The sequence below is a fragment of the Electrona antarctica genome (assembly GCF_951216825.1).
Source record: "Electrona antarctica genome assembly, contig: scaffold_112, whole genome shotgun sequence".
Taxonomy (NCBI): domain Eukaryota; kingdom Metazoa; phylum Chordata; class Actinopteri; order Myctophiformes; family Myctophidae; genus Electrona; species Electrona antarctica.
The window spans coordinates 75,001-97,195 of record NW_027637690.1 but is presented as its reverse complement, the minus strand read 5'-3'; the positions used below and the strand labels follow the sequence as shown (position 1 = coordinate 97,195).

General features: G+C 45.9%; 2 protein-coding genes across 2 annotated transcripts in view; both read right to left on the bottom strand.

Moving 5' to 3' along the window:
• Positions 1–955: 955 nt before the first annotated feature.
• LOC306918229 (uncharacterized protein) lies at positions 956–4,058 on the bottom strand. Its single transcript, XM_079531101.1, has 3 exons — positions 4,006–4,058; positions 2,988–3,028; positions 956–2,370 (listed from the first exon to the last, which is right to left on the bottom strand). The coding sequence occupies exons 1-3, from the start codon at positions 4,007–4,009 to the stop codon at positions 2,059–2,061; spliced, it is 357 nt and encodes a 118-aa protein (XP_079387227.1). The 5' UTR covers positions 4,010–4,058; the 3' UTR covers positions 956–2,058.
• Positions 4,059–4,328: 270 nt separating this feature from the next.
• LOC306918228 (GTPase IMAP family member 8-like) overlaps positions 4,329–22,195 on the bottom strand; it is a gene marked incomplete at both ends in the record, with an annotated part of 34,399 nt that continues 16,532 nt past the window's right edge. The window contains 6 exons of the mRNA XM_079531100.1: positions 4,329–4,343; positions 5,177–5,263; positions 6,398–6,523; positions 15,017–15,267; positions 20,808–21,034; positions 21,233–21,285. Coding sequence (XP_079387226.1) covers positions 4,329–4,343; positions 5,177–5,263; positions 6,398–6,523; positions 15,017–15,267; positions 20,808–21,034; positions 21,233–21,285 — 759 coding nt within the window. The remainder of the gene's footprint in view (positions 4,344–5,176; positions 5,264–6,397; positions 6,524–15,016; positions 15,268–20,807; positions 21,035–21,232; positions 21,286–22,195) is intronic.

The window sequence follows — 22,195 nt, the reverse complement described above, 5'->3', positions numbered from 1 at the left end:
ACAGGGTCTCAATGTGGGACAGACAGGGTCTCAATGTGGGACAGACAGGGTCTCAATGTGAACACTGATGCCTGTCAGTCACAATGTGGGACAGACAGGGTCTCAATGTGAACACTGATGCCTGTCAGTCACAATGTGGGACAGACAGGGTCTCAATGTGAACACTGATGCCTGTCAGTCACAATGTGGGACAGACAGGGTCTCAATGTGGGACAGACAGGGTCTCAATGTGAACACTGATGCCTGTCAGTCACAATGTGGGACAGACAGGGTCTCAATGTGGGACAGACAGGGTCTCAATGTGAACACTGATGCCTGTCAGTCACAATGTGGGACAGACAGGGTCTCAATGTGAACACTGATGCCTGTCAGTCACAATGTGGGACAGACAGGGTCTCAATGTGAACACTGATGCCTGTCAGTCACAATGTGGGACAGACAGGGTCTCAATGTGGGACAGACAGGGTCTCAATGTGGGACAGACAGGGTCTCAATGTGAACACTGATGCCTGTCAGTCACAATGTGGGACAGACAGGGTCTCAATGTGAACACTGATGCCTGTCAGTCACAATGTGGGACAGACAGGGTCTCAATGTGAACACTGATGCCTGTCAGTCACAATGTGGGACAGACAGGGTCTCAATGTGGGACAGACAGGGTCTCAATGTGAACACTGATGCCTGTCAGTCACAATGTGGGACAGACAGGGTCTCAATGTGGGACAGACAGGGTCTCAATGTGAACACTGATGCCTGTCAGTCACAATGTGGGACAGACAGGGTCTCAATGTGGGACAGACAGGGTCTCAATGTGGGACAGACAGGGTCTCAATGTGGGACAGACAGGGTCTCAATGTGAACACTGAGGCACCACCTGAATTACACTGTTAATGTTTAGAAACTCATGCCACATTACGGTACGTCAATATGCTAATCTTTACAGATACAGTATTGCATTGATTGAGTGAATACTTTATTGCGGTCAAACACACGTCCAAAGGGATATCACATGGTCTTGTTTCCATTCAGGTCCTCCGTATTCAATCGTGACATGAAAAATAACAACACAATTCAAATCATCGTAAAAAGTAATTAAAAAAAATAAACAAGATACAGTATTACAAAATTACACTTTACAAAATATCAGTTTCCATTACAGGACAGACTGGCTTGTTGTCAGGGTGGGTTAGTGAAAAAGAAGAATGGGTCAACACAGCTTGTTGTCAGGGTGGGTTAGTGAAAAAGAAGAATGGGTCAACACAGCTTGTTGTCAGGGTGGGTTAGTGAAAAAGAAGAATGGGTCAACACAGCTTGTTGTCAGGGTGGGTTAGTGAAAAAGAAGAATGGGTCAACACAGCTTGTTGTCAGGGTGGATTAGTGAAAAAGAAGAATGGGTCAACACAGCTTGTTGTCAGGGTGGGATGGTGAAAAAGAAGAATGGGTCAACACAGCTTGTTGTCAGGGTGGGTTAGTGAAAAAGAAGAATGGGTCAACACAGCTTGTTGTCAGGGTGGGTTAGTGAAAAAGAAGAATGGGTCAACACAGCTTGTTGTCACGATGCAAAAGACTTGAATTTGAAGATGACCAACATTTTGGCACAACATGCCTTCTTCAGGGTGTGAGTGAGTCGGTGTACGTGACAATAATAACCTGCTAAATGGCCACGCTAGTGTAGTCGTCTTAATGATACTGGCCTGACACCGAAAGATGCACGTTTGGTGTCAGCAACAAAACTTTCTATATTAAGTTCAACATGGCCTCAAATAATCTACAAGCTCAAAGCGTTGCACTACGAGCTTGAAAATCTGCAAAAATTGTGAAAATGTGGCTCAAATAATCTTTGAATGTATTCTTTTCAAAGCGGACATTTGTAACTCAAATCTGTCAGTCACAATGTGGGACAGACAGGGTCTCAATGTGAACACTGATGCCTGTCAGTCTGTCTGTCAGTCTGTCTGCCTGTCTGTCTGTCTGTCTGTCTGTCTGTTTGTCAGCACTGACTGTCTGTCTGTCTGTCAGCACAGTCTTTGTGCTGCCAAGCCGGACATAACAAGGGCTTCACCTTTGTTTTGTATCCGGCAGCTCAAGAGAAAGAACCCAGTCCCTGAGTTGTGTATTATAAGTGTTGTGAACCTCTGGATCTCTGAGAAGTTTGAGGAAGTCAGATGAAGAGCTCTCTCCTCTAGACATCAGCGCATCAATCAGGTCATAACAAGCATCTTCTGGTAGTGCTTTGCTCTTCAGATGTTGGTACACTCTGTCATCAACCAGCTCTCCAGAGTGTGCATGCTGCAGAATCAACTGGAAGTCTGCTTGGAGCCACCTGGCCAGTTTCACCTTGTTCTTCTTTAAGATTTGCACAGAGGGTTCCTGTCAAAGGGAGTAGCAGGCAATGTGTATGAAGTGTAACAATACCATGTGACCTTCTATCAAAGGGAGTAGCAGGCAATGTGTACCAAGTGTAACAATACCATGTGACCTTCTATCAAAGAGAGTAGCAACTAGCAGGCAATGTGTATGAAGTGTAACAATACCATGTGACCTTCTATCAAAGAGAGTAGCAACTAGCAGGCAATGTGTATGAAGTGTAACAATACCATGTGACCTTCTATCAAAGGGAGTAGCAGGCAATGTGTATGAAGTGTAACAATACCATGTGACCTTCTATCAAAGGGAGTAGCAGGCAATGTGTATGAAGTGTAACAATACCATGTGACCTTCTATCAAAGGGAGTAGCAACTAGCAGGCAATGTGTACCAAGTGTAACAATACCATGTGACCTTCTATCAAAGGGAGTAGCAACTAGCAGGCAATGTGTATGAAGTGTAACAATACCATGTGACCTTCTATTAAGGGGAGTAGCAGGCAATGTGTACCAAGTGTAACAATACCATGTGACCTTCTATCAAAGGGAGTAGCAGGCAATGTGTATGAAGTGTAACAATACCATGTGACCTGATTTTGAGTCGCTGTATTTGAGTATTTACCTGAGTGGAAGAAGCCATGGTCTTCTCTGTGTGAGGCACAGCTGAAACGCAAAGAAGGAATTCATTGAATGAATTTGTGAATAATAGTAATAATAATAATAATAATACTAATACTCTCAGCTCGCAGGCTGGCTCATAGGGGTCGAGTGGGAGGATCTCAGCTCACAGGCTGGCTCATAGGGGTCGAATGGGAGGATCTCAGCTCACAGGCTGGCTCATAGGGGTCGAGTGGGAGGATCTCAGCTCGCAGGCTGGCTCATAGGGGTCGAGTGGGAGGATCTCAGCTCACAGGCTGGCTCATAGGGGTCGAGTGGGAGGATCTCAGCTCGCAGGCTGGCTCATAGGGGTCGAGTGGGAGGATCTCAGCTCGCAGGCTGGCTCATAGGGGTCGAGTGGGAGGATCTCAGCTCACAGGCTGGCTCATAGGGGTCGAGTGGGAGGATCTCAGCTCACAGGCTGGCTCATAGGGGTCGAGTGGGAGGATCTCAGCTCGCAGGCTGGCTCATAGGGGTCGAGTGGGAGGATCTCAGCTCGCAGGCTGGCTCATAGGGGTCGAGTGGGAGGATCTCAGCTCGCAGGCTGGCTCATAGGGGTCGAGTAGGTCCGAGGTGAACGACGGAGCAAGGAATGTGAAAAGCAGTATTTTAAAGTGAATTCTAAAGGAGATGGGCAGCCAGTGGGAGTGCATGTGTTTGGTCCGACGATTCATTGATCCGAAACCTCAAACCCTAACCTAACCATAACCGCAAGCACGGGAGCAGGCGCTAGTCCGAGGTGTCGAACCACCAATGCCCCGTCGGACCATAGTATGCCCCCCAGCCAGTGGAGGAAGGCCAGGATAGGTGTGATGTGGTCAAACTTTCTTGCACCTGTTAAGAGGCGGGCTGCTGCGTTCTGGACCAATTGTAGACAGTGAATACGACTATACTGTATGTAATACTGAAACTCCCCGATATCTCACTAATTAAACCTAATAACTAAATATTCTGGAACTGTAAGTCACATCGATCACACTTACGCATTTTCCATTTGCTCGAGCCCGGCCGAGACCAACCAAGAAGATGTTTCCAGCTTGGCTTTTTCTCAGTGACCAAGTCACCTGACGCAAGGTAAACAGATATAGGTATTATCATTCAGAAATACACTGCATAGTCACAAACAATATTAATGAAGCTGACAATCATCTCAGTAGACAGGTAGCTGTGAATACATAAAGACAACATGTCAGTAGACAGGTAGCTGTGAATACATAAAGACAACATCTCAGTAGACAGGTAGCTGTGAATACATAAAGACAACATCTCAGTAGACAGGTGACTGTGAATACATAAAGACAACATGTCAGTAGACAGGTAGCTGTGAATACACAAAGACAACATGTCAGTAGACAGGTAGCTGTGAATACATAAAGACAACATGTCAGTAGACAGGTGACTGTGAATACATAAAGACAACATCTCAGTAGACAGGTAGCTGTGAATACATAAAGACAACATCTCAGTAGACAGGTAGCTGTGAATACATAAAGACAACATCTCAGTAGACAGGTAGCTGTGAATACATAAAGACAACATCTCAGTAGACAGGTAGCTGTGAATACATAAAGACAACATCTCAGTAGACAGGTAGCTGTGAATACATAAAGACAACATGTCAGTAGACAGGTAGCTGTGAATACATAAAGACAACATGTCAGTAGACAGGTAGCTGTGAATACATAAAGACAACATCTCAGTAGACAGGTAGCTGTGAATACATAAAGACAATCATCTCAGTAGACACTAGACAGGTAGCTGTGAATACATAAAGACAACATCTCAGTAGACACTAGACAGGTAGCTGTGAATACATAAAGACAACATGTCAGTAGACAGGTAGCTGTGAATACATAAAGACAACATGTCAGTAGACAGGTAGCTGTGAATACATAAAGACAATCATCTCAGTAGACACTAGACAGGTAGCTGTGAATACATAAAGACAACATATCAGTAGACAGGTAGCTGTGAATACATAAAGACAACATCTCAGTAGACAGGTAGCTGTGAATACATAAAGACAATCATCTCAGTAGACAGGTAGCTGTGTGCATAAAGAACAATCATCAGGTGACTGCTGTGCATGCGGTATAGCCGGTAGGTACCTGGTCGAATGGTTGCAGTCCATGCCGTAACATCTGAACCACTCGCCTTCAGATTCAACTTGAAGGGAGGAGTCTGCTCAGCCTCATAGTATGCTTCAAAGAAACCTCTGGGTTTCGCGGTGAATGGCATGTACTGCACACACATTAACAATAATAACATTAATAATCATCTGGCATCATACGTTCATAATAAACACAACATGTTCATACTGAAATGAAATTATTATTTTGTGTTTTACTGTCCACTATTTGATGAATTAAAAATATTGTATACAAGTATTTGTGTTTACTGAAACCGAAACAGTTTTTCATAATCATCTAACCAATTAAATAAAGTTAAAGGGATAGTTCAGATTTTTTGAACTTAAGTTGTATGAAATACTTGCCATTAATATAGTGGTTGCAACTGTATTAATTGATTGCCCGAGTCCCATGGTGGGAGTTCTGCACTGGTTTTGGTCAATATTAAGTAGTTCCGGTCATTTTGTGGGGGGCACTGGGGCCACGCAGTAAAAGTAAATGAATCCACAAAACGAACGTAATTTGTATTGTTGACCTATTTCTAAAATATTAGCGCGACTTTCGTTCAACTTTGACCCCTCTATCACATGGAACTATTTTTTGGGCGTAGTGATATGGACACAAAAAACATAGTTCCGTGTGATAGAGGGGTAAAAAAAGAACGGAAGTTGCACTAATATTTTAGAAATAGGTCAACAATACAAATTACGTTAGTTTTGTGGATTCATTTACTTTTACTGCGTGGCCCCCAGTGCCCCCCACAAAATGACCGGAACTACTTAATATTGACCAAAACCAGAGCAGAACTCCCACCATGGGACTCGGGCAATCAATTAATACTGTTGCAACCACTATATTAATGGCAAGTATTTCATACAACTTAAGTTAAAAAAATCTGAACTATCCCTTTAAGGTACTTTTGCATTAGCAAATTTCCTAGGTAGGGCCTGGGAAAAAAGGCAGAATTTGAGTTTTTATTTAACTAATATTGATGCAGTGATTTATATGTTGTGTCCTATAAGTCCAAGTGGGCGTGGCACCTGTGGTGCATGACACAAAACATAATCTATCTAACCACCATCTAGTATCCACACACACACACACACACACACACACACACACACACACACACACACACACACACACACACACACACACACACACACACACACACACACACACACACACACACACACACACACACACACACACACACACACACACACACACACACACACACACACACCTCGGGATCGATTTCCCCACGTGGCTCACTGGTCAGTTGGTAGTTCTCGTCTCCCATCGAACAGATTGACAAGGTGTTCTTGTCAATCGTATTGAAGCGTCCCTTCGTCAGCTTCTTCTTGATGTCCTGCCACACACAAGGACAACACGCACGCACGCATGCACGCACGGGGACAACACGCACGCACGCACGCACGCACGCACGCACGCACGCACGCACACACACACACACACACACACACACACACACACACACACACACACACACACACACACACACACACACACACACACACACACACACACACACACACACACACACACACACACACACACACACACACACACACACACACACACAGACGGACAGACGATAAAAACAAACAAACAAATAAAGCGGCATCTTCTTTTCAGACAATGACTTATTGACCATGTGTTGCATTTTTAATAAAAGCACACCCATGTCATGTGACTAGACTAGTGAAGAATCATTAACTCACACCCATGTCATGTGACTAGACTAGTGAAGAATCATTAACTCACATCCATGTCATGTGACTAGACTAGTGAAGAATCATTAACTCACACCCATGTCATGTGACTAGACTAGTGAAGAATCATTAACTCACATCCATGTCATGTGACTAGACTAGTGAAGAATCATTAACTCACATCCATGTCATGTGACTAGACTAGTGAAGAATCATTAACTCACACCCATGTCATGTGACTAGACTAGTAAAGAATCATTAACTCACACCCATGTCATGTGACTAGACTAGTGAAGAATCATTAACTCACACCCATGTCATGTGACTAGACTAGTAAAGAATCATTAACTCACATCCATGTCATGTGACTAGACTAGTGAAGAATCATTAACTCACATCCATGTCATGTGACTAGACTAGTGAAGAATCATTAACTCACATCCATGTCATGTGACTAGACTAGTGAAGAATCATTAACTCACATCCATGTCATGTGACTAGACTAGTGAAGAATCATTAACTCACATCCATGTCATGTGACTAGACTAGTGAATAATCATTAACTCACATCCATGTCATGTGACTAGACTAGTGAAGAATCATTAACTCACATCCATGTCATGTGACTAGACTAGTGAAGAATCATTAACTCACATCCATGTCATGTGACTAGACTAGTGAAGAATCATTAACTCACATCCATGTCATGTGACTAGACTAGTGAAGAATCATTAACTCACACCCATGTCATGTGACTAGACTAGTAAAGAATAATTAACTCACATCCATGTCATGTGACTAGACTAGTGAAGAATCATTAACTCACACCCATGTCATGTGACTAGACTAGTGAAGAATCATTAACTCACATCCATGTCATGTGACTAGACTAGTGAAGAATCATTAACTCACACCCATGTCATGTGACTAGACTAGTGAAGAATCATTAACTCACATCCATGTCATGTGACTAGACTAGTGAAGAATCATTAACTCACATCCATGTCATGTGACTAGACTAGTGAAGAATCATTAACTCACATCCATGTCATGTGACTAGACTAGTGAAGAATCATTAACTCACATCCATGTCATGTGACTAGACTAGTGAAGAATCATTAACTCACACCCATGTCATGTGACTAGACTAGTAAAGAATCATTAACTCACATCCATGTCATGTGACTAGACTAGTGAAGAATCATTAACTCACACCCATGTCATGTGACTAGACTAGTGAAGAATCATTAACTCACATCCATGTCATGTGACTAGACTAGTGAAGAATCATTAACTCACATCCATGTCATGTGACTAGACTAGTGAAGAATCATTAACTCACACCCATGTCATGTGACTAGACTAGTGAAGAATCATTAACTCACACCCATGTCATGTGACTAGACTAGTAAAGAATCATTAACTCACACCCATGTCATGTGACTAGACTAGTGAAGAATCATTAACTCACACCCATGTCATGTGACTAGACTAGTAAAGAATCATTAACTCACACCCATGTCATGTGACTAGACTAGTGAAGAATCATTAACTCACACCCATGTCATGTGACTAGACTAGTAAAGAATAATTAACTCACATCCATGTCATGTGACTAGACTAGTGAAGAATCATTAACTCACACCCATGTCATGTGACTAGACTAGTGAAGAATCATTAACTCACATCCATGTCATGTGACTAGACTAGTGAAGAATCATTAACTCACACCCATGTCATGTGACTAGACTAGTGAAGAATCATTAACTCACATCCATGTCATGTGACTAGACTAGTGAAGAATCATTAACTCACATCCATGTCATGTGACTAGACTAGTGAAGAATCATTAACTCACACCCATGTCATGTGACTAGACTAGTGAAGAATCATTAACTCACACCCATGTCATGTGACTAGACTAGTGAAGAATCATTAACTCACATCCATGTCATGTGACTAGACTAGTGAAGAATCATTAACTCACATCCATGTCATGTGACTAGACTAGTGAAGAATCATTAACTCACACCCATGTCTGATGATGATTTATATATGGATGCAAGTCATATTGGGAGTTGAGGAATCAATTTAACCTGATAGGGGTTAATTTGGGAAATATCTTCAACTAATTATTGTTGGAAGTGTGTTCAACCTTAGCAGGGGTATAGAGGAATCTAATATGTTGAAAACTATTTTTGACTTGCCACCAACAATGCACAGTGCTTCAATAATATACAAAAATATAATGGATTTGGGAGATTTGGACAAAATCTGTAGGAGGAGCAAAAAGTGTGTTTTTGAAGAAAACACACTTTTGGATTTTGGAAATGGGGAGATGCGCCATGACCCAAGGAATACATGGAAAAATACATTTTGATTTTACGACTTACGGTTCAAGAGTTATATAGTTGGCTGTTATAGCGCCACCATGATGTAATTCCTTTTCAATTTATTCTCATAATTATTATTATTATTATTCCCCCCCAAGTCTTGTAAATATGGCGCTTATGGTTTCCAGGGGAAAGAATACTTGAATTGGAGCCTTGATTGGTCTTCGATCTTCTCATTATAAGTCTATTGAGAACTAATGAATAAATATCAATTAAACTATACAACATTTCTCTTAGCAATGAGCAAGCACACCGATTACCGATGAAGCCGGTAGATTTGACATATGCATGCAGCAAAAACTGTGGGAGGAGTAGCGTGCCAAAGTATCGCTCATTTACAATAACAATAGTCTGGTTGGTTAACCTGTTAGGGTATAGTCTGGTTGGTTGACCTGTTAGGACATAGTCTGGTTGGTTGACCTGTTAGGGTATAGTCTGGTTGGTTGACCTGTTAGGACATAGGCTGGTTGGTTGACCTGTTAGGGTATAGTCTGGTTGGTTGACCTGTTAGGACATAGTCTGGTTGGTTGACCTGTTAGGACATAGTCTGGTTGGTTGACCTGTTAGGGTATAGTCTGGTTGGTTGACCTGTTAGGACATAGTCTGGTTGGTTGACCTGTTAGGACATAGTCTGGTTGGTTCACCTGTTAGGGTATAGTCTGGTTGGTTACCCTGTTAGGACAGTTGGTTGACCTGTTAGGGTATAGTCTGGTTACCCTGTTAGGACATAGTCTGGTTGGTTGACCTGTTAGGGTATAGTCTGGTTACCCTGTTAGGACATAGTCTGGTTAGTTGACCTGTTAGGGTATAGTCTGGTTACCCTGTTAGGACAACCACACTAATTACAAAGTGCAAAGACTGAATTTTTTAGATTATTATGGCAAAGGGATTTAGGATGTGAAATAAGTGAGGAGAAATGGTCAAATATAATTTCAAAAGTTTGGTGGGCCACTAGGGATATTAGAAGCAAATTTATACATTACAAAACTGTTTAGGAAGGACTTGGAAGACAAACGGTGTTGGAAGTGTAAGGGGGAAAATGGTACATTTTTACATGCTTTTTGGGAATGTCCTGTGGTTTTACCCTTCTGGAAGGAGGATGTACTGAGGAATGTCCTGTGGTTTTACCCTTCTGGAAGGAGGAGGTACTGAGGAATGTCCTGTGGTTTTACCCTTCTGGAAGGAGGAAGTACTGAGGAATGTCCTGTGGTTTTACCCTTCTGGAAGGAGGAGGTACTGAGGAATGTCCTGTGGTTTTACCCTTCTGGAAGGAGGAGGTACTGAGGAATGTCCTGTGGTTTTACCCTTCTGGAAGGAGGAAGTACTGAGGAATGTCCTGTGGTTTTACCCTTCTGGAAGGAGGAGGTACTGAGGAATGTCCTGTGGTTTTACCCTTCTGGAAGGAGGAAGTACTGAGGAATGTCCTGTGGTTTTACCCTTCTGGAAGGAGGAGGTACTGAGGAAACTTGGAGAATGGCTGGGACTAACACTACCAGAATGCCAGAGGTTCTGTCTCTTGGGAGATGGCACGGTGTTGCCACTAGGGGTCACCAAGGCACAACATGCATTAGTGCATGTCTTATAGTCAGGTAAATAAATGCCAGAGGTCGACCATAAATGTGATGAGGTCAGCACATTGGCTATGGCCGAATTTAGCCCAAGGAGTATTTTTCGTGCAAAACAAATGCTTGGAAACCCCTAGTTTGACACGTCACATGCTACTTAAAGCATATTGAAATTTAGAAAAATATTGGCTTATAATAGGTTATCAATAGGGCAATCTTGGATTAAGGCAGATTTAGGGTATTAGCAGTGAGCAGATTAGGGTAGATTTTTTTATCCTGGCTAGTAGACCTAATGTCCTGTCAGAATCACCCTGGATAGTAGACCTAATGTCCTGTCAGAATCACCCTGGCTAGTAGACCTAATGTCCTGTCAGAATCAGATAGTAGACCTAATGTCCTGTCAGAATCACCCTGGCTAGTAGACCTAATGTCCTGTCAGAATCACCCTGGCTAGTAGACCTAATGTCCTGTCAGAATCACCCTGGCTAGTAGACCTAATGTCCTGTCAGAATCACCCTGGCTAGTAGACCTAATGTCCTGTCAGAATCACCCTGGCTAGTAGACCTAATGTCCTGTCAGAATCACCCTGGCTAGTAGACATAATGTCCTGTCAGAATCAGCTAGTAGACCTAATGTCCTGTCAGAATCACCCTGGCTAGTAGACCTAATGTCCTGTCAGAATCACCCTGGCTAGTAGACCTAATGTCCTGTCAGAATCACCCTGGCTAGTAGACCTAATGTCCTGTCAGAATCACCCTGGCTAGTAGACCTAATGTCCTGTCAGAATCACCCTGGCTAGTAGACCTAATGTCCTGTCAGAATCACCCTGGCTAGTAGACCTAATGTCCTGTCAGAATCACCCTGGCTAGTAGACCTAATGTCCTGTCAGAATCACCCTGGCTAGTAGACCTAATGTCCTGTCAGAATCACCCTGGCTAGTAGACCTAATGTCCTGTCAGAATCACCCTGGATAGTAGACCTAATGTCCTGTCAGAATCACCCTGGCTAGTAGACCTAATGTCCTGTCAGAATCACCCTGGCTAGTAGACCTAATGTCCTGTCAGAATCACCCTGGCTAGTAGACCTAATGTCCTGTCAGAATCACCCTGGCTAGTAGACCTAATGTCCTGTCAGAATCACCCTGGCTAGTAGACCTAATGTCCTGTCAGAATCACCCTGGATAGTAGACCTAATGTCCTGTCAGAATCACCCTGGCTAGTAGACCTAATGTCCTGTCAGAATCACCCTGGCTAGTAGACCTAATGTCCTGTCAGAATCACCCTGGCTAGTAGACCTAATGTCCTGTCAGAATCACCCTGGCTAGTAGACCTAATGTCCTGTCAGAATCACCCTGGCTAGTAGACCTAATGTCCTGTCAGAATCACCCTGGCTAGTAGACCTAATGTCCTGTCAGAATCACCCTGGCTAGTAGACCTAATGTCCTGTCAGAATCACCCTGGCTAGTAGACCTAATGTCCTGTCAGAATCACCCTGACTAGTAGACTTAATGTCCTGTCAGAATCACCCTGGCTAGTAGACCTAATGTCCTGTCAGAATCACCCTGGCTAGTAGACCTAATGTCCTGTCAGAATCACCCTGGCTAGTAGACCTAATGTCCTGTCAGAATCACCCTGGCTAGTAGACCTAATGTCCTGTCAGAATCACCCTGGCTAGTAGACCTAATGTCCTGTCAGAATCACCCTGACTAGTAGACCTAATGTCCTGTCAGAATCACCCTGGCTAGTAGACCTAATGTCCTGTCAGAATCACTCTGGCTAGTAGACCTAATGTCCTGTCAGAATCACCCTGGCTATAGACCTAATGTCCTGTCAGAATCACCCTGGCTAGTAGACCTAATGTCCTGTCAGAATCACCCTGGCTAGTAGACCTAATGTCCTGTCAGAATCACCCTGGCTAGTAGACCTAATGTCCTGTGAGAATCACCCTGACTAGTAGACCTAATGTCCTGTCAGAATCACCCTGGCTATAGACCTAATGTCCTGTCAGAATCACCCTGGCTAGTAGACCTAATGTCCTGTCAGAATCACCCTGGCTAGTAGACCTAATGTCCTGTCAGAATCACCCTGGCTAGTAGACCTAATGTCCTGTCAGAATCACCCTGGCTAGTAGACCTAATGTCCTGTCAGAATCACCCTGGCTAGTAGACCTAATGTCCTGTCAGAATCACCCTGGCTAGTAGACCTAATGTCCTGTCAGAATCACCCTGGCTAGTAGACCTAATGTCCTGTCAGAATCACCCTGGCTAGTAGACCTAATGTCCTGTCAGAATCACCCTGGCTAGTAGACCTAATGTCCTGTCAGAATCACCCTGGCTAGTATACCTAATGTCCTGTCAGAATCAGCCTGGATAGTAGACCTAATGTCCTGTCAGAATCAGCCTGGATAGTAGACCTAATGTCCTGTCAGAATCACCCTGGCTAGTAGACCTAATGTCCTGTCAGAATCAGCCTGGATAGTAGACCTAATGTCCTGTCAGAATCACCCTGGATAGTAGACCTAATGTCCTGTCAGACTGCAGCCAGGTTGGTACTGAGGAACTGGAAGAGCTCGTCTAAGAGCTCACAGACTGGACCCGACGTATAGCTGCATCTTTTGAACACTCAATTGCAAAGAGGAACAATGTCAAAGGAAAGTTCCATTTAATATGGGACTATTTCTGTTAAAGGATTGTTGCATTAACACGTTGTATTACATTACAGATGATATACTCACTATTGTCAACAGAATGTGGAGGGGTGTAGTACTGGTGTTGTCCATTAGGGGAGGTTTTTGACTGCTAGTTGTGTTTTGTGTTTTTTGTCTGTTTTTTCTTGTCTTTTTCTTGTGTGTAAGTCATGTGTAGTTTGGATGCCTAATTGAAAAATCATCAAAAAACTTTGATGGCAAAAAAAGATGGAGTCTGAAGAGGTGGGTTTTCAGAGTACGGCAGAAGGTGAGTGAGTCTGTAGTTCTGATTGTAGTTGTAATCTAATCAAACAATAAAAACCTGTTGACATTGAGTTCAATGAATATACCCAAAGCATGAATATATCCTAAACAACTCATTCTTAAAGGAGAATTCCTGCTAGAAGTCTTTCTTACCTTTTGTTGTTACGTCCCCACCAAAGAGGTCCAGGTGTTATTTTGTGCAAAAGTGCATTATGGCTATTTCCCCTAATATAAGCCCTCAACGGGGCTTGGGTTTTTGTGCTAATTTGCTTATTTCCATTGAAATAAGTAGTAAAGTGTGCCACTTGGGATACTATTTACATTATGTAGAGAGGATATATACAAAAGATATTTTGAGCGATGGAAATAAGCGACACCCCATAGCCCCATTCAATTCAATGCAATTCAATGCAATTCATTGAGGGCTTATATTAGGGGAAATAGCCAATAATGCACTTTTGCACAAAATAACACCTGGACCTCTTTGGTGGGGACGTAACAACTACAAATAACACCTGGACCTCTTTGGTGGGGACGTAACAACTACAAATAACACCTGGACCTCTTTGGTGGGGGACGTAACAACTACAAATAACACATGGACCTCTTTGGTGGGGACGTAACAACTACAAATAACACCTGGACCTCTTTGGTGGGGACGTAACAACTACAAATAACACCTGGACCTCTTTGGTGGGGGACGTAACAACTACAAATAACACCTGGACCTCTTTGGTGGGGACGTAACAACTACAAATAACACCTGGACCTCTTTGGTGGGGGACGTAACAACTACAAACAACACCTGGACCTCTTTGGTGGGGACGTAACAACTACAAATAACACCTGGACCTCTTTGGTGGGGACGTAACAACTACAAATAACACCTGGACCTCTTTGGTGGGGATGTAACAACTACAAATAACACCTGGACCTCTTTGGTGGGGACGTAACAACTACAAATAACACCTGGACCTCTTTGGTGGGGACGTAACAACTACAAATAACACCTGGACCTCTTTGGTGGGGATGTAACAACTACAAATAACACCTGGACCTCTTTGGTGGGGACGTAGTACTACAAATAAAGGTAAGAAAGCCTTCTAGCATAGAATTCTCCTTTAACTTAACACCTGCACTCTAAACTCTAAACATAAACAAATATAGTGATAAATGTTCCACATGATTATCATGATATAAAAGCCATAGTTGTTCTGCTCACTTTAACATGCGAGGAGTTGTTGCTGGCGAGGTAGATGCGGAAGCAGTGAGTGTCGACAGTACTGCCCAGATCCTGGTAGAGCAGCACCGCTCCGTGGTGTCGGTCCTGCTGCGTGGCGCGGGCGATGGCGCCCACAGGGGACAGCGAGGACACTGACCACTTCACATGACTACCAGAGGACTGGACTGTCTCAATGACAGGCTGCTTTCCAGTGACGTGTAGGACACCAAACACCGCCTCTCTCTCCTGGCCTGCAGGGGGGGGGGGGGGTAGTGAGGAGGAGGAAGGATGGAGGGACACTTTTATGGAGACAACAAGACAAAATGCATGGAGGACAAACAAGTTGAACAGAAATATCACTAATTTGTTTTGAATTCACTGTATTGTATAATACTAGAGCGGTGTCCGGCTGTAGAGCACCGAGTCGGTAACGATGGAAGTTGGACATCCATGCCCCACCCCCATGCCCCACCCCCATGCCCCACCCCCATGCCCCACCTGGCTATGCAGTACCCGTTGTACCCGTGTCAGAGTACCCGTTGTACCCGTGTCAGAGTACCCGTTGTACCCGTGTCAGAGTACCCGTTGTACCCGTGTCAGAGTACCCGTTGTACCCGTGTCAGAGTACCCGTTGTACCCGTGTCAGAGTACCCGTTGTACCCGTGTCAGAGTACCCGTTGTACCCGTGTCAGAGTACCCGTTGTACCCGTGTCAGAGTACCCGTTGTACCCGTGTCAGAGTACCCGTTGTACCCGTGTCAGAGTACCCGTTGTACCCGTGTCAGAGTACCCGTTGTACCCGTGTCAGAGTACCCGTTGTACCCGTGTCAGAGTACCCGTTGTACCCATCTCTCTGTGTCCCTTTAATGCCCATATATGGAGATGTCTGTGTCTCTTTATTCCTATATATTATAGGAATAATAAAGGTCTCCATATTATATGGAGTTCTGTGTCAGGCATGCCCAAATATGAAGTGTGTTGCCTAATCTATGAAGTGTGTTGCCTAATCTAGTGTGTTGCCTAATCTATGAAGTGTGTTGCCTAATCTAGTGTGTTGCCTAATCTAGTGTGTTGCCTAATCTATGAAGTGTGTTGCCTAATCTAGTGTGTTGCCTAATCTAGTGTGTTGCCTAATCTAGTGTGTTGCCTAATCTAGTGTGTTGCCTAATCTATGAAGTGTGTTGCCTAATCTAGTGTGTTGCCTAATCTAGTGTGTTGCCTAATCTAGTGTGTTGCCTAATCTATGAAGTGTGTTGCCTAATCTAGTGTGTTGCCTAATCTATGAAGTGTGTTGCCTAATCTAGTGTGTTGCCTAATCTAGTGTGTTGCCTAATCTATGAAGTGTGTTGCCTAATCTAGTGTGTTGCCTAATCTATGAAGTGTGTTGCCTAATCTAGTGTGTTGCCTAATCTAGTGTGTTGCCTAATCTATGAAGTGTGTTGCCTAATCTAGTGTGTTGCCTAATCTAGTGTGTTGCCTAATCTATGAAGTGTGTTGCCTAATCTAGTGTGTTGCCTAATCTAGTGTGTTGCCTAATCTATGAAGTGTGTTGCCTAATCTAGTGTGTTGCCTAATCTATGAAGTGTGTTGCCTAATCTAGTGTGTTGCCTAATCTAGTGTGTTGCCTAATCTATGAAGTGTGTTGCCTAATCTAGTGTGTTGCCTAATCTAGTGTGTTGCCTAATCTAGTGTGTTGCCTAATCTAGTGTGTTGCCTAATCTATGAAGTGTGTTGCCTAATCTAGTGTGTTGCCTAATCTAGTGTGTTGCCTAATCTAGTGTGTTGCCTAATCTAGTGTGTTGCCTAATCTAGTGTGTTGCCTAATCTAGTGTGTTGCCTAATCTCAATGTGACGTCATGGAATCTACAGGTGAGGCAGAACCTGGCCAGAGCCTTTTGTGGTGCTTCTGGACAACTGTGGGTCCGACAGACTCGACACCGGGCACTGCTCTCCCTGTGGGGGCGAGGAACGCCTCCCTGTGGGGGCGAGGAACGCCTCCCTGTGGGGGCGAGGAACGCCTGTGTCAATGTGAAGTCTCCCTGTGGGGGTGAGGAACGCCTGTGTCAATGTGAAGGGGGTGTGTGGGGGTGAGGAACGCCTGTGTCAATGTGAAGGGGGTGTGTGGGGGTGAGGAACGCCTGTGTCAATGTGAAGGGGGGGTGTGGGGGTGAGGAACGCCTGTGTCAATGTGAAGGGGGGGTGTGGGGGTGAGGAACGCCTGTGTCAATGTGAAGGGGGGGTGTGGGGGTGAGGAACGCCTGTGTCAATGTGAAGGGGGGGTGTGGGGGTGAGGAACGCCTGTGTCAATGTGAAGGGGGTGTGTGGGGGCGAGGAACGCCTGTGTCAATGTGAAGGGGGGGTGTGGGGGTGAGGAACGCCTGTGTTAATGTGAAGGGGGGGTGTGGGGGCGAGGAACGCCTGTGTCAATGTGAAGGGGGGGTGTGGGGGTGAGGAACGCCTGTGTCAATGTGAAGGGGGTGTGTGGGGGTGAGGAACGCCTGTGTCAATGTGAAGGGGGGGTGTGGGGGTGAGGAACGCCTGTGTCAATGTGAAGGGGGGGTGTGGGGGTGAGGAACGCCTGTGTCAATGTGAAGGGGGGGTGTGGGGGTGAGGAACGCCTGTGTCAATGTGAAGGGGGGGTGTGGGGGTGAGGAACGCCTGTGTCAATGTGAAGGGGGGGTGTGGGGGTGAGGAACGCCTGTGTCAATGTGAAGGGGGGGTGTGGGGGTGAGGAACGCCTGTGTCAATGTGAAGGGGGGGTGTGGGGGTGAGGAACGCCTGTGTCAATGTGAAGGGGGGGTGTGGGGGTGAGGAACGCCTGTGTCAATGTGAAGGGGGGGTGTGTGGGGGTGAGGAACGCCTGTGTCAATGTGAAGGGGGGGTGTGTGGGGGTGAGGAACGCCTGTGTCAATGTGAAGGGGGGGTGTGGGGGTGAGGAACGCCTGTGTTAATGTGAAGGGGGGGTGTGGGGGTGAGGAACGCCTGTGTCAATGTGAAGGGGGGGTGTGGGGGTGAGGAACGCCTGTGTTAATGTGAAGGGGGGGTGTGGGGGTGAGGAACGCCTGTGTCAATGTGAAGGGGGGGTGTGTGGGGGTGAGGAACGCCTGTGTCAATGTGAAGGGGGGGTGTGGGGGCGAGGAACGCCTGTGTCAATGTGAAGGGGGGGTGTGGGGGTGAGGAACGCCTGTGTCAATGTGAAGGGGGGGTGTGGGGGTGAGGAACGCCTGTGTCAATGTGAAGGGGGGGTGTGGGGGTGAGGAACGCCTGTGTCAATGTGAAGGGGGGGTGTGGGGGTGAGGAACGCCTGTGTTAATGTGAAGGGGGGGTGTGGGGGTGAGGAACGCCTGTGTTAATGTGAAGGGGGGGTGTGGGGGTGAGGAACGCCTGTGTCAATGTGAAGGGGGGGTGTGGGGGTGAGGAACGCCTGTGTCAATGTGAAGGGGGGGTGTGGGGGTGAGGAACGCCTGTGTTAATGTGAAGGGGGGGTGTGGGGGTGAGGAACGCCTGTGTTAATGTGAAGGGGGGGTGTGGGGGTGAGGAACGCCTGTGTTAATGTGAAGGGGGGGTGTGGGGGTGAGGAACGCCTGTGTTAATGTGAAGGGGGGGTGTGGGGGTGAGGAACGCCTGTGTTAATGTGAAGTCTCCCTGTGGGGGCGAGGAACGCCTGTGTCAATGTGAAGTCTCCCTGTGGGGGCGAGGAACGCCTGTGTTAATGTGAAGGGGGGGTGTGGGGGCGAGGAACGCCTGTGTCAATGTGAAGGGGGGGTGTGGGGGTGAGGAACGCCTGTGTCAATGTGAAGGGGGTGTGTGGGGGTGAGGAACGCCTGTGTCAATGTGAAGGGGGGGTGTGGGGGTGAGGAACGCCTGTGTCAATGTGAAGGGGGTGTGTGGGGGTGAGGAACGCCTGTGTCAATGTGAAGGGGGGGTGTGGGGGTGAGGAACGCCTGTGTCAATGTGAAGGGGGGGTGTGGGGGTGAGGAACGCCTGTGTCAATGTGAAGGGGGGGTGTGGGGGTGAGGAACGCCTGTGTCAATGTGAAGGGGGGGTGTGGGGGTGAGGAACGCCTGTGTCAATGTGAAGGGGGGGTGTGGGGGTGAGGAACGCCTGTGTCAATGTGAAGGGGGGGTGTGGGGGTGAGGAACGCCTGTGTCAATGTGAAGGGGGGGTGTGGGGGTGAGGAACGCCTGTGTCAATGTGAAGGGGGGGTGTGGGGGTGAGGAACGCCTGTGTCAATGTGAAGGGGGGGTGTGTGGGGGTGAGGAACGCCTGTGTCAATGTGAAGGGGGGGTGTGTGGGGGTGAGGAACGCCTGTGTCAATGTGAAGGGGGGGTGTGGGGGCGAGGAACGCCTGTGTCAATGTGAAGTCGGTGGAGCGAACGGTTCTGGAGTTACGTGGATTACAGACGTACAGTAAACACACACACACACACACACACACACACACACACACACACACACACACACACACACACACACACAGAGACGTGCATTTATACATAGATAGATGTACAAGGAAGATGTTTAGTTGTACAGTCAATATATAATATAATATAATAATAATAATATATAACAGTATATATAATATATTAGGGATGTCCCGATACACTTTTTTCACTTCCGATCCGATCCCGATACCTCAATTTCTGTGTTAGCCGATACCGATACCCAATACTGATACCAGTATTTTGATCTGGTGTTGTGTTTATAGCTATCTAGCTATATATCTGGTGTTGTGTTTATAGCTATCTAGCTATATATCTGGTGTTGTGTTTATAGCTATCTAGCTATATATCTGGTGTTGTGTTTATAGCTATCTAGCTATATATCTGGTGTTGTGTTTATAGCTATCTAGCTATATATCTGGTGTTGTGTTTATAGCTATCTAGCTATATATCTGGTGTTGTGTTTATAGCTATCTAGCTATATATCTGGTGTTGTGTTTATAGCTATCTAGCTATATATCTGGTGTTGTGTTTATAGCTATCTAGCTATATATCTGGTGTTGTGTTTATAGCTATCTAGCTATATATCTGGTGTTGTGTTTATAGCTATCTAGCTATATATCTGGTGTTGTGTTTATAGCTATCTAGCTATATATCTGGTGTTGTGTTTATAGCTATCTAGCTATATATCTGGTGTTGTGTTTATAGCTATCTAGCTATATATCTGGTGTTGTGTTTATAGCTATCTAGCTATATATCTGGTGTTGTGTTTATAGCTATCTAGCTATATATCTGGTGTTGTGTTTATAGCTATCTAGCTATATATCTGGTGTTGTGTTTATAGCTATCTAGCTATATATCTGGTGTTGTGTTTATAGCAGACTCCTCACTCATAATGTGCACAACGTTGCAGTTTGGGGCAACTCCAAAGCAAACTCCACATTTCCCAACATTTTATTTACCTGCCATAGTGTCAACCCCTTCCTTACCCCTGTGTCGGATCGCTGGTTAGACTGGCTTATTCACCGATACCGATGTGACCCGATATGACCAAATAAGGGCCGATCCGATACCGATACAGTATCGGGACATCTCTAATAGATATTATATATACTGTTATAATAATGTTCTCACCAGCCAGGCACAGGGAGTGGGGCAGGTTGTACAGTCAATAATACATGTTCTCACCAGCCAGGCACAGGGAGTGGGGCAGGTTGTACAGTCAATAAAACATGTTCTCACCAGCCAGGCACAGGGAGTGGGGGAGGTTGTACAGTCAATAAAACATGTTCTCACCAGCCAGGCACAGGGAGTGGGGGAGGTTGTACAGTCAATAAAACATGTTCTCACCAGCCAGGCACAGGGAGTGGGGGAGGTGGATGGACTTGAGGGCAGAGGGGTCCTTGTCCACGGTCTGTATGTTGAATATGGGCCCAGCAACCATCCAGGGGTTCTGGACCAACACGTTGAACTTGGACCAGGACAGGATGGAGTAGACCACCAGAACTCGCTCCAACGCCTCCAATATCAAGCCTGTCAACTCACACTCATATGTGCCCTGTCCTTCCAGCTGAGCCCTAAGAAACGCACGCACGCACGCACGCACGCACGCACGCACGCACGCACGCACGCACGCACGCACGCACGCACGCACGCACGCACGCACACACACGCACACGCACACGCACACGCCAAAGTGAAAATGCTCACCATAAGGAATGAGAACATAATGAAAGCAGATCAACAGATGATGTCAAAGTGAAGTCCAGACTCACTGTAAGCGTCCTCTGGACAGTTTCTCAGGGGTGAACTTCTCACTGCCGTAGCTCTACCAAGCACACACGCACACACACACACGCATGCGCACACACACGCATGCACACGCACACACACAAACAGGAGATCATTAAGGATCACCAACAACCGCGTTTTCTTCTTTTTCAATAAAGTGTGACCACATTTTATTAAGACATGGCCACGTCTTCACTAAGTCGTTCCCTCGACTTAAAGTAAAAGTACAAGTAAAAAAGCTATTGGAGTCAAACAGCACCATGTGGGCATCAGCCCTGTAGTCAACAACACCATGTGGGCATCAGCCCTGTAGTCAACAACACCATGTGGGCATCAGCCCTGTAGTCAACAGTACCATGTGGGCATCAGCCCTGTAGTCAACAGTACCATGTGGGCATCAGCCCTGTAGTCAACAACACCATGTGGGCATCAGCCCTGTAGTCAACAGTACCATGTGGGCATCAGCCCTGTAGTCAACAACACCATGTGGGCATCAGCCCTGTAGTCAACAGTACCATGTGGGCATCAGCCCTGTAGTCAACAGTACCATGTGGGCATCAGCCCTGTAGTCAACAACACCATGTGGGCATCAGCCCTGTAGTCAACAGTACCATGTGGGCATCAGCCCTGTAGTCAACAGTACCATGTGGGCATCAGCCCTGTAGTCAACAACACCATGTGGGCATCAGCCCTGTAGTCAACAGTACCATGTGGGCATCAGCCCTGTAGTCAACAACACCATGTGGGCATCAGCCCTGTAGTCAACAGTACCATGTGGGCATCAGCCCTGTAGTCAACAACACCATGTGGGCATCAGCCCTGTAGTCAACAGTACCATGTGGGCATCAGCCCTGTAGTCAACAGTACCATGTGGGCATCAGCCCTGTAGTCAACAACACCATGTGGGCATCAGCCCTGTAGTCAACAGTACCATGTGGGCATCAGCC

Coding starts and splice junctions, on each gene's coding strand:
- LOC306918229 (XM_079531101.1), bottom strand. Junction 2,371..2,987: donor CCATGGCTTCTTCCACTCAG/GTAAATACTCAA, acceptor TCCCTTTGACAG/GAACCCTCTGTGCAAATCTT.